This window comes from Gavialis gangeticus, unplaced genomic scaffold, assembly GCF_001723915.1.
Source record: "Gavialis gangeticus isolate Ggan-Ray unplaced genomic scaffold, GavGan_comp1, whole genome shotgun sequence".
In the NCBI taxonomy this organism is placed as follows: Eukaryota; Metazoa; Chordata; order Crocodylia; family Gavialidae; genus Gavialis; species Gavialis gangeticus.
The window spans coordinates 44270971-44282941 of record NW_017728996.1 but is presented as its reverse complement, the minus strand read 5'-3'; the positions used below and the strand labels follow the sequence as shown (position 1 = coordinate 44282941).

General features: G+C 49.9%; 1 protein-coding gene across 1 annotated transcript in view; it reads left to right on the top strand.

Annotated features, from left to right (window-relative positions):
- CIB2 (calcium and integrin binding family member 2) overlaps positions 1-11971 on the top strand; it is a 143066-nt gene that overhangs the window by 92729 nt on the left and 38366 nt on the right. Inside the window, exons 4-5 of the mRNA XM_019504397.1 lie at positions 1622-1769; positions 4871-5066. Coding sequence (XP_019359942.1) covers positions 1622-1769; positions 4871-5066 — 344 coding nt within the window. The remainder of the gene's footprint in view (positions 1-1621; positions 1770-4870; positions 5067-11971) is intronic.

The window sequence follows — 11971 nt, the reverse complement described above, 5'->3', positions numbered from 1 at the left end:
CACACTCCGAGCGCTGGCCTGCACCCCGAGCTCCCGGGACCCTTGTTCTGGTGCTCTGCTGCTCCTCAGGATCCCAATGCTTTGCCTGGTGCTGTCCCGCTTTCCTGGGGAAGGTAAGGGGTTTCCTCAACTCACCGGCTCTGCTCCCTGCTCTGGGTAAGGATGCTGCCTGCGCTCCTGTCTGCTGCTGCTTCTCCGCAGTGGAGTGGGGGGCTGACTGCCACCCCTAGCCTCTGGGACGCCCGGCAAGCCCAGCACACTGCGATGGGGCCTTGGGGCACCAGCTCTCTGCCCCAAGCCCTGGCTGCTGCTCCCTATCTGCTGGAGGCACGGCTGACTGCTGCTGCCTTCTTCTCCCAGGGCCTTTGAGGCTCTTCAGAGGTCTCTCTGCTCCCTCTGCTGCGTCAGCTCACCCCAGCTCTTCTTAGGCCACCTTCATCATTCCCCAGAGTCACTGTCAGCAGCCCCCACAAGCCAGTTCGACTGCTGCTTTTATCCCCTCCGGCAGTCCCTCCCTGGCTTGCAAACCGGCCAACCAGGGCTCAGGGTGGCTGGCCCCCAACCGCAGCCATCCCCCTTCCCTGCGAATGAGGGGATTGAAAACCCCTTCTTTCGATTGGCTTCTTTTCCACAGGGCAGGGCAGGGCTCCCCTGCTCCACCCTTGGGGTCGCTCAGAGTTCACTGGCACTGTTTCTAGCCCAGGGTAAGTATCTCAAGCCAATCTGGTGAGCCCACCTTGGCAGTCTGTATCACATAGTTTATTCATAGCAAAACCCCTTCCTTCGTCTGAGATCCAGAATATTCCGCAATATGATTCTTCTCTTCCTCTTCCAACTGCTGCTCAAGCTGAATGTCTCACCGCTCTGGTGGGGTGGCATGGAATGGCCTTTTCCTTGCACGTTTGACATGACCAGCTTAAGCTTCTAGTGAAGGTATTGACTGTTTGACTGGTCCAGGACCAATCAGTTGTGGTTCATTACAAAATATCATATACTATTAAAAGATGTACCTTTTTCAGGGAGACTACCCTTCCCAAGAGACACAAATTGTAGCTGGGGAAGTCAGCTTGCCTTCCTTACCTGTGAGAGGCAGTTTTGGTGCATCTACCTCTTCCCACCTTGTTAGAGGGGAGAGCTCTTCTCTCTGCACTTAGCTTGGTACACCACAGAATTGGCTGACTCACAGCAAGAAGATGGTGGTAGGACTTGGCCCTCTAGTCCTCAGTCAGGTCCTAGAAAAAGGATGAGGAGTACTTGGGCCTTGGGGATTTGTTCCGTGAAGTTCTCACCTCCAATACCCCTCAGTTTTTTTTCCCATCCCCTCCTCACTCCTTCTAGCATCAGTATGTAGGTCTCAGCTTTCCTGGCCATGTAGACATGACAGTCTGTCAGGCACTGGGTCTATTTAAATAAGCTATGAGAGTGGATGACCTTTGTCAGAGCACATAGGCATAGCAAAAGTAAAGATAGAGTTGAAATATTCATCCTTTTTCTGACGTAGGGAAGAAGAGTGGGAGTCTTTTCAAAGAACCAAACAAAGATTCAAATTTTTTCCCAATGTAGTAATAGTGAGTGCTGTTTTCTTCCAGGTACTAAACTTAAGCCTCTATGTTTTCTGCAGGAGAACCCCTTCAGGGAGAGGATTGTGGAGTCTTTCTCAGAGGATGGAGAAGGGAACCTCAGCTTCAATGACTTTGTGGACATGTTCTCTGTGCTCAGTGAAATGGCTCCCAGAGAGCTCAAAGCAATCTATGCCTTTAAGATTTATGGTAATGTGTGGAGGTGCTATAGATAAAAGGTTCTATTAATTCAGGTTAACCCTCTGTGCCAGACAGATTCTTACTAGCTAATTAGTTGTGTACTTAGGCAAAAATCAAATAAGAGTCAAATGAACAGCTTAATTCTGAAAGCTTCTGAACACAGTAACCTAACCCAGCAAAGTGTGTACTTAACAAATTGTACCCTTAACCATATGAATTATTTCATTGGTCATCTGGCACTACTCAAGTGCTTATAGTAAGCACAGTCTTGAGTGCTTTCCTGGATCAGGCCACAACTGTTTTCATCACATAGGAACTTACCCTAAGAAAAACTGTTCTGGTATTTGAGCTGATCATGATGAATGTAAGGCAGCATCTGTTCATCTTCTAAGTGAAACACTGTGGGCATTTATATATGTACTTTTTGTGCTGTGAGGTGCCAGAGATCTGGTGCATTGGAGCAGACTTGATTAACTGAGTCTGCTCTGCACACGAGCTGACACGCATCACATTGCATTGCTTGCAGTTGTATAAGTGGTGAAATGCACATCAGCTCAGAGAAAATGGCAGCAGTGTACTTTTAAACTAAACCACCTGTGATGTGTTTTAGTTCAAAAGTGGACTGCTGCCATTTTCTGCGCACTGATGTGCATTTCACTGCTTATACAGGTGCTTTTCAAAGCGCCCAGCACTGCAGCACATGCATGTGTAAAAATGCCTTGCATTTCTTCTTTCATTAAAATACTCCAAAATCAAGTGACTTATGAACTTGATAAAAATAAAGATGAGAAAACATATTTTTTGAAGAGTTATAATATCAATTAAGTTGTAGAAACCAGAAAAGAATATTTCTTACAGACAAGGATACTTTCTGAATTCTCTTGCTTTTTCTCTTGTGGCCTATTTAGAATATCTTTGCACATCTGATAATTAGATCATGTTAGATAATACCTAACTTGTAGTCAGGTGGTTTGAGCACCTTACTGGAAAGCAGGAGATGCAAGTTCAAAGACCCTCAGGATGAGGGGGTCCTATGCTGATGGGTTAAGGCATGGCAGAAAGCCTTCCTCCATCTTTCCCAGCAAGTGTACACACCAACACGTAAGGCACTTCTTTTTTGCCAGAAGGCAAAATAGACTCTGAAACTAAGTTTAAGTGCCAAAAATGGTACTTACGTATCTTCATAATTGCCACTTAGGTTCATAACAGAAAACAGAGTTCTGCCTGAAGAGTTTTGGATTTGAGTAGAAAGAATGCTCTGCATTAGGTTACAAGCCTAGGACTTGCTTGTACTCTGTAGGGAAGAATCAAATATGACTGAAATGACTTGGTCTTACTTTTTACCAGGGATCCTGGTTTTCCATGATAAAAAAATTACAAATTCTGTGATAAAAAAATCACAGATTCTCTGATAAAAACCCCCAAATCAGTTATTAAAGTGAAAGGCCACTATATATATAGCTGTCAATTGAACACAATGTTTTCTTGATATATTTACAATTTTAAAGCAGTTTGGAAGCCTTCCAGTGCCTCAATCATGGTAATAAAATAAATACCTATGAATTTTGGTATTTGATTTGGGGGTTTTTATCACGGAAAATTAGAGCTCCCCCTGCCCCCTTAGCTTACAGAATACAGGTCCAGGGCCCTCACTCCCAAGTCACAGCCCACTGGTCCTGCTAGTGCCCGTCCCCCCACCCACCTGCCCCTCCCCAGCTGCCAGGGCTATGGGGCCAGAAACCCAGATCCGCAGCCCCCCTTTCCCCGACACCCCACAGCAGCACCCAAGCCCTGCCTGCCACCCTCAGGAGCCAGAAGGTGCTTCAGCAGAGCGTGTAGCATGGGTTCCCTCCCCTCCCCTCCCTTCCCTTCCCCTCCCTGGTGCTTGCAGCCTGTTGGCTGTGGGCTGGTGGCAGGAGGGGGTGGCTCCCTGCTTCTGTGCACACTTCTGTGGGGCAGGGCAGGGAGGACCTGTGTCCCCCAGATCTGTGCGTAGGGTGGGGGCTGGTTTGGGCTGTGGGCTCGGGCTCCCCACCCTGCTGCCTTCTCCCAGAGCCTCTGCAGCCCAGCAACTGTGACCTGGTGTTGCAGGGTAGAGCGGGGCTGTGTGGGGAAGCTGATTGCCACTGTGAGCTCTGCACTGCCCTAGCAAGGCAGTGAGGGGCACAACCCTGCACCGCAGCAGTGAGGGGCATAACCCTGCACCGCTGCCCCCTCTGCTGCCATGTGAGCAGCGGGTGCCTCGCTAGGGAAGCACAGAGCTTGCAGTGGCAAGCAGCTTCCCCACATGGTCCTGCTCTGCCCTGCAGTGCTGCACCCACTGGACTGCAGAGGCCCTGGGGGAGGGCAGCGGGGCAGGCAGCCCAAGCCCATAGCGGGCAGTCTGCACCCACCCCACATACAGATCTGAGGGGCACAGGTCCCCCAGGTCCCCTGGCAGTGTGTACAATGGCAGGGAGCCAACTTCCACCCACCAGACAAGCCACCAGCGGCCCAGCCCTGTCCTACTCCTCACTGGGGCCCTGTAGCTGCACATTCTGGCCCAGGGCCCTAAGCTCCATGCACCCCCTGCCTGGGCAGCAGCCCCAGCTCCAGCCCTGCTCCCAACCTGCTCCTCCAGGAGCTTCCAACTCCCAACCCATTCCCTTCCTTCCTATAGGGGCCTCAATCCTCCCCACCCCCCAACTTACCTGTGGGAGCTGCTCTCCAGGCTGCCTGGCGGCCATGTGCATATACAATCACATGGCACCCTCTGCCTGACCATGCTCTTCCCGCTCCCTCCCAGCCCCTTGCAGGCTGGAACTCTGCCAGCCTGCAGAGAACTCTTTGCAAAAGTGCAAAATCCATGGGTTTCTCCATTCAAATGAGAAAAACACATTTTCCTCAGGTAAATGGGGAAATCCAGCTTTTTCTCTGTTTTTTTCATGGGAAACAAAAAACCTGGATCTCTGCTTATTACCTACTGAAGAGAACTTGGCCTCAGGATTGCAAGGAATGAAATCAGAAATAGTTTGTAAATGCACTTTTGTACACATTCTGTTTCAAGGGGACTTATCAGGAGTTTGAACTTATCTGGAGGTTGATAATCTTTTATTTCTTCCTCTGTTTAGATTTTAACACAGATAACTTCATTTGTAAAGCTGACCTAGAAAAAACCCTCAACAAGCTGACACGAGAAGAGCTAACAGCAGAAGAAAGTGTTCTAGTGTGTGAGAAAGTGATAGAAGAAGCTGATATGGATGGCGATGGGAAACTAGGATTTTCAGACTTTGAGAACATGATTTCCAAAGCACCGGACTTTCTCAGGTAAAAGAATTGCTTTAAAACAGCTCTAATATGATTCCTTTTATTATTTTGTCCTCATTACCTCTTTCTATTTTGCACCTTGCAAGTGTTAACAGGAAGGAGTAGCTGAAGACAGAGGCAAAGGCTGAGTTACAATATAACCAGATTTGAGAGCAGCAATGGTTAAGGCTTTTTAATGTTCTGCCCTCCCATTCAAAGTCACTGCACTTTCTCCATTAATAGTGTAGCTACTCATGCCAGAAGATGAAGATATGTCAATTCTTTGTGTAATGAACCCTATTAAACCTTCATAGGGAAGGAGAGCTGTGTGGGCCTCCTACTCACCTTTGCCTCTAGGTCTGCAAAATTCTTTTTTCATCTTGAAAACAGTGTCCTTTCAGGTCCCAGAACTTTCTTTGATAGCAGAAGTCCAGATTAATTTGTAAATGGAGGCCTGACTTTCACTAATAACAGACCAATTCTGAGAGGTTCTGAAAGCCTCTTACACCAAGTTGATTTTCTTCAATGAAATCATGAGGAGAATAAGGATGGCTAACCATATAATTAGGACTCCAACTTGTATTGATTGTTAAAAATACAAAGAATTTATGACTGGTAAAGATTAATCTGAAGAGCTGAAGAGTATCCTTCTGGTCTGAAATAGGAAATATGCAACAGTGAGTTTTGTAGGGCTAGTGGAAGATGAGATAATTATAGTAATTTACATAATTGGCAAATATGTCATGAATATGCATGAATGTATGCTAGTTATTTTTTCTCATAAAGGGAAAGCCAGAGATTTTTGAAGCTGTACAATTCAAACTGGTGATACAGAGCCGATTAAAATAGTTAAGTACTGTGCTTTTCCCTTGATCTATAGTTAATTTGACATGAGTTTTTTGGAAGCTGATTTGTTTTGATTTCTAACAGCTACCCAAGTCTATTACTAAGCCAGAAAATGCCTTCTCAGCTAAAAGAGGAAAGTTAAGCTTAAAACTAAACTTGGTTATTTAACCTACACATATCATCAGTTTGCCAAAGATATCAGGCTTCTGATTTTCCCTACAAATTGAATATTTAAGGGAGTGTTACTGAAGGCCAGAGAGCTTCCATTTTTACATGTTAATAAAATACTATAGATAGATTGACCATCTAGCACAGTGGTGTATAAGTTTTTTGGTTGTAGGTTGGAATGACCCCAGGTCAGGTCTGAGGTAGGCTGGTCAGCTCTCAGCTGCAGCACAAAAAAATTTCAAGATGTGGATGCCTCAGTCAGTGATCTGTGCATAGCACCCTGGAGGGAGGGTGAGGCTAGTGGGGTGGTGCACATTAGAAAAGGAACCAAGGGAGTCTGTGCTTGTGTGGCCCCAAATCCCTGTTGCTCTAATTCTACCTTTGCTTAGTTACTCAGGGTTTGTGTGACTGAATTACTCCATAATATTTAAGAAAGGGAACGACAGAACTACAGAGCATAATACTCCCAAATCTGGGGAAGGACAAACATGGACCCAGGCCCTGATTGTGCGGTGGACTGACCAGAAACCCCAGATCTGAATTCTGCCTCTGTGTCATTCTGGCTCTGAACTTTGAGACCTGAATCCAAGACTAATAATAATTGTCCACTGTTAAGTTGGTGTGGAACCAGTTAGTCCCTAAGGTGCCACACTGTCCTACCTTTTCCCACACAATATTGATTCAGGTAGGGTTGCTCTTAGTAGCACTGATTTTAGAAACAATAGCAGAGCATTGGAGGAAACACCTAGGGAGAAAAATCATATCTAAAGAATTACATGGGCTGCATAAAAGAGGCAGTGTAAGTTAAAAACAAAATGTAGATCCAAATTTGGACCTCTAAACTTAGCACCACCAGCTATTTGTAGGTTTCCTATGTGTGTCTAGAGGGCACACATGAGTTTCATATGGTTTATTCAGCAAATGATGTCCCTAGGGGTGCACTGATAAAGATTTTTTTGGCCAATACTGATTAACCCGTCATGTCGGCTGACCCTGATCCGATATGTATCCCAGCAGCTTGGAGAACAGCGTCTGGTAAGTCTGTTGGGGGAAAAGAGCATGGGGAAAGGAAGGGGCATGCGGTGGGGGGGAAGATCGAGGCCCTCACGGTGAGGGAGGGAGTGGGGCTGGCACTGGAGCAGGGGTAGGCACTGTCTAGCCATGGTGGGGCAGGGGGCGGAGCATGGAACACAGCCATAGGTGGCTTGTCTGGGGAGCACAGGGGAGCGGGAAAGGGTGCAGCACTCCCCAACACTGTATGCACCCACGGGGAATGCATGGGGGGGTATATGCCCCCCAGATTTGGGCATGGGGCAAGGGCAGGGGCAGGGGCTGCACCAGCCTCCTCCCTGCTGGGAGGCTGGGCCTGGGCTGCGCTTGGGGTGGGGTGACAGCACTAGGAGGGGAGAGGTACAGGAAGCTACAGTGAATTTTGGGGCAGCTGTAGCCACCCCTTCCAGCACTGCCACCCACTCTGCCCCATCCCCAGCCTCCCTGAGCATAGCCCCAGCCCAGCCTCCCCCCTAAGAAGAGGCCAGCTCAGCCCCTGGCTTTGAGCCTGCCCTCACCCCACGCATAAATCTGGGGGGGCACATGCCCCCCATGCCTCCCCCAGGGGTGCATGCAGTGTTGGGGAGTGCTCTCCCATTCTCCTGTGCCCCCCAGACAAGCCACCCACAGCTCCATCCCACGCCCTGCCCAGCCAGCACCTGCCCCTGCTCTGTCACCAGCTCCATTACATGGGGGCCTCGATCTACCCCCACATGCCCATTCCCTCCCTCACCCCCCACCCCCGCAGACTTATGGCCAGATGCTACTCTCCATGATGCCAGGCTGCATTCCTGGCCGCATCCATGCTGTGGCTGCTCACATGCACGAGGCGTTTATCAGTGACTTTATCGGCTACACCAACCAAAAAGAGCCGATTGCTAATAATGACACCGGTAAAGGGAAAACTGATGATCTGATAGGGACTGATATATCAGTGCACCGACATCTCTGAGTAATGACATATTGCATTAGAACTGGGGTGTCAAATTTATTTGGCCCCATAGGCCAAATGAGCAGCACAGGACTGGTCTATGGGCTGAATGAATGGCATCCCTGCATGCTGGATCGGGCCTGTGGACACCACTCCCTGCATGTCAGATACAGCGGTTGCTCAAGGGTGTGAGTTACATGCGGCACCTGACTACCAGAGTGTCACCATGGCTGCTGCATCTGGTATGCAGATGGTGGGTCTGTGAGCCTGATCTGGCTCATGGGCCAGCCCCACACCATTCATTTGGCCTGGGTGCTGGGCCATCTGGCATGCAGGGAAGGGGACTGATCATGAACTGGTCCCATGTGCGTTGCCATGTGCAGTATGGGTCTCAGTGTGTGATGTGTGCCCAGGACTGGCAGGGGTGGGCACAACATGCGGCTTGCATCCTGGGCCTTGTACACAGGGCTGCTTCAGTGCACACAGCATGTGGTTTATAGGTGAGTCTGAGACCCAAGGGCAGCATCAGGGGCCAGATGATGTGACTCCAGAGGTGATTTTTTTTACACCCCTGCATTAGAAAGTTATATTCCACTAATGTTGGTTGGGGACTGAGCTTTGTGCACACAAGGAGCATCAACTCAAGAGGAGCTGTAACTTCATCAGTGCACATGTGCCTCTTTTTTTTCACTTAGGCTTCCCTGGACTTCTCTGTTTAGCCATAGAGGTTTTTTGGGCCTTTTTCCCACTTTCCCTCACAATGGGGTAGTCTCCCTCTGCACCCAGCTCGTCCCAGAGCCTCCCTTCACCAGGGATAACCAGGGATCTCCCAGTAAGCAGCCCCCCTCTCCCCAGGGGTCAGTGCCCCCTCAGCTGCCCCTCACCGTAACCCACTCCCGCATAAACTCTGGCGCACCCCTGAAGAACGTGCCTGTTTGCGAGGCCTGTTTGCGTAGCTCGGGAGTGTGGATCCCACCTGGCTTGGCTATATAGTGATGGAAGGGGAGGAAAACCCGTTTCCAATTCCCTACAGCTGGCCCAGCTCCTCCTCGCCCTTCTCCCCCTTTGCCTAGCTTACCTTATTGCTGCTGCTGACTCCTTGGTGCTCTGCTCAGTGCAGTCAGGGGGGAGTCGAGGGCACATGTGCACTGGTGCACATGTGTGCTCGCTTCGGCATCCAGGTCCCAATTGTTGCGGTTTGAATTTCCTGCACCAATCAATGAAGGCTCAGGCTGCTCTGCACATGCACAGAAGAGTCAGCCGGTAGCCCCTTCCCATGAGGAAACCCTGCCCAGCCCAGCCCAGAGCCTCCCCTCACCAGGGATAACCAGGGATCCCCCAGCAAGCAGTCCCCCTCACCCCAGGGGTCAGTGCCTGCTTTGCTGCCCCTCACCTCTAACCCACTCCCATGTTAGCAGGGCTTGTTCGCACAACTCAAAAGCACGGCTCTCACCCAGATTGGCTGAATAGGGATGGGAGGGGAGGAAAATGTTTAGACGCAGGAGTGGAGGTGGATGTCATTTACTTGGATTTTAGGAAGGCCTTCAATATGGTATCTCATCCTATTTTCATTAATAAATTAACAGGCTGTGACTTAGATGATTACACAGTCCGGTGGGTGGCAAAATGGCTTGGGGGTCGCACCCAGAGAGTAGTAGTGAACGGGTCAGTATTGACCTGGAAGGATGTGGGCAGTGGGATCCAAGAGGGCTCGGTCCTTGGACCTGTACTCTTCAATCTCTTCATCAGTAACGTAGATGTGAGTGTGAAGTGTACTCTGTCCAAGTTTGCAGAAGATACTAAATTGTGAGGTCAGGTGAACACACTGGAGGGTAGGGAATGATTGCAGACATACCTGGACAGGTTGGAAAAGTGGGGAGAACACAATAGGATGCAGTTCAACAAGAACAAATCCAGAATGCTGCACCTAGGGTGTAAAAATATCCAGCACACTTACTGGCTGGGAAATAACCCTCTCAGTAGCACAGAAGTAGAAAGAGATCTCAGAGTCATAGTGGACTCCAAGATGAACATGAGTCGTCAGCGTGACAAAATCATCAGCAAAGCTAACCATGCTTTATCATGCATCAGCAGATGTATGACAAATAGAACCAAGGAGGTGATACTTCCCCTCTATGCGGCATTGGTCAGACCTCAGTTGGAGTACTGCATCCAGTTTTGGGCTCCATAATTGAAGAAGGATGTGGATAACCTTGAGAGGGTCCAGAGGAGGGCCATTTGTATGATTAAGGGTTTGCAGGCCAAGCCCTATGAGGAGAGACTAAGGGACCTGGATCCCTTCAGCCTCTGCAAGAGAAGACTGAGAGGTGATCTTGTGACTGCCTACAAATTCATTAGGGGGGAGCAGCAAGGAACCACAAATGCTGTGTTCACTAGGGCACTTCTTGGGGTAAGGCCTTCGATGTGGTATCTCATCCTATTCTCATAAATACATTAAGAGGCTGTGACCTAGATGTTGCACCCAGAGAGTAGTTGTAGATGGGTTGGTATCGACCTGGAAGGATGTGGGTAGTGGGGTTCTGCAGGGTTCGGTCCTTGGACCTGTGCTCTTCAATATCTTCATCAGTGACTTGGATGTGAGTGTGAAGTGTACTCTGTCCAAATTTGTGGACCATGCTAAATTGTGGGATGAAGTGCACACTCCAAAGTGTAGGGAGCAATTGTAGGCAGACCCGGATAGTGTCACCGACGGGCTTCGAATAGTTGCTCTTGGGCCACCTTTGCCCGGTTGACGGATGTTGTGCAACTTCCGAGTCCATATCGTTGGCAGGGTAGTTCTGTTTTCCCTGCGCCACCCGTCCCGATCTCATCTGCCACGACTTGGTGTTCCTCAGTTGGCAGGGTGGGTTAGCGAGACCCTCGGTAGCCTGGGTCCTGCTTGGCAGTTTCTCACGGGGCTCCACCATCCCTACACCCCAGCCTCACGCCACCTCTGGTGAGTTGCCCAGTCGTTGTCTATGGCCTCTTTCTCCGGGGTCACTCTCTCTGCAGTTGCCTTATGGCTATCCTCAGCTTTGAGCCTGACCTGCCCTCCCGGGCACCCCCAGCTACTTTCCGTACTCTCGTTCCTCACTTTCCAGGGTGCCTACTCCCCCCGGGATAGCAATTCCGTAGCAACTTCCCTACTGTCACACCCCAGGATACTTATCTCAACTCCCTATGCCCCTATACCTTGTGGAACCCGGAACACACACAAAAAAAGTACTGTAACAACCAAACTGGCTAGTAACTTTAACCCTAGCCCTCTAATATCCCACATCAGAGCCCAATGTGGGGGGGACGTGCTCCTCTTTTCTCGTCGCCTCCGGACCCGTCACCCGTCCATCCCAGCGGCAATACCCGCCCCGACTACAAACCCCTTGAGGGTTTTCCCTGGGTCTTCGCCCCCTGTAGGGCCTGCTCTCGCGCCCCGTCGTCACAGCACTCCCACCTCAGTTCCAACGTCTTCCCTGGGACTGTCTCAATCCTCCTTACAGCTGGCATGCCTGTTGTCTCACTGCTGCCCGATGCGTATCTCTGTCGGGGAACCCCTCTCTCTCTGGCCCGAGTCAACTCCAGCTCGTTCAGCTCCTGGGGTCTAGTGTGCGGGGTCTTTTCCACCCCTGGGACAGCCGCAGCTGTTTCCCGGCTATCCGCCCCCTCCGCTGCTGCAGCTGCCATTTTTATCCTTGCCGGCCGGCGTCTAATGCTGACATCACCAGTCGGCCGTAACCACACAAAAAGGCAGCTAATGAGCAGCACGGGTTTCTTCTCCTGACCCACGTGTGTCTCATCCCGGGCTGCTGGTAAGTGATTTTCATTACCCTGCCTCCCAGGACAGATAGGTTAGAAAAGTGGGTGGTACACAATAGGATGCAGTACAAAGACAAGTGCAGAGTGCTGCACCTATGGTGCAAAAATATCCAGCACA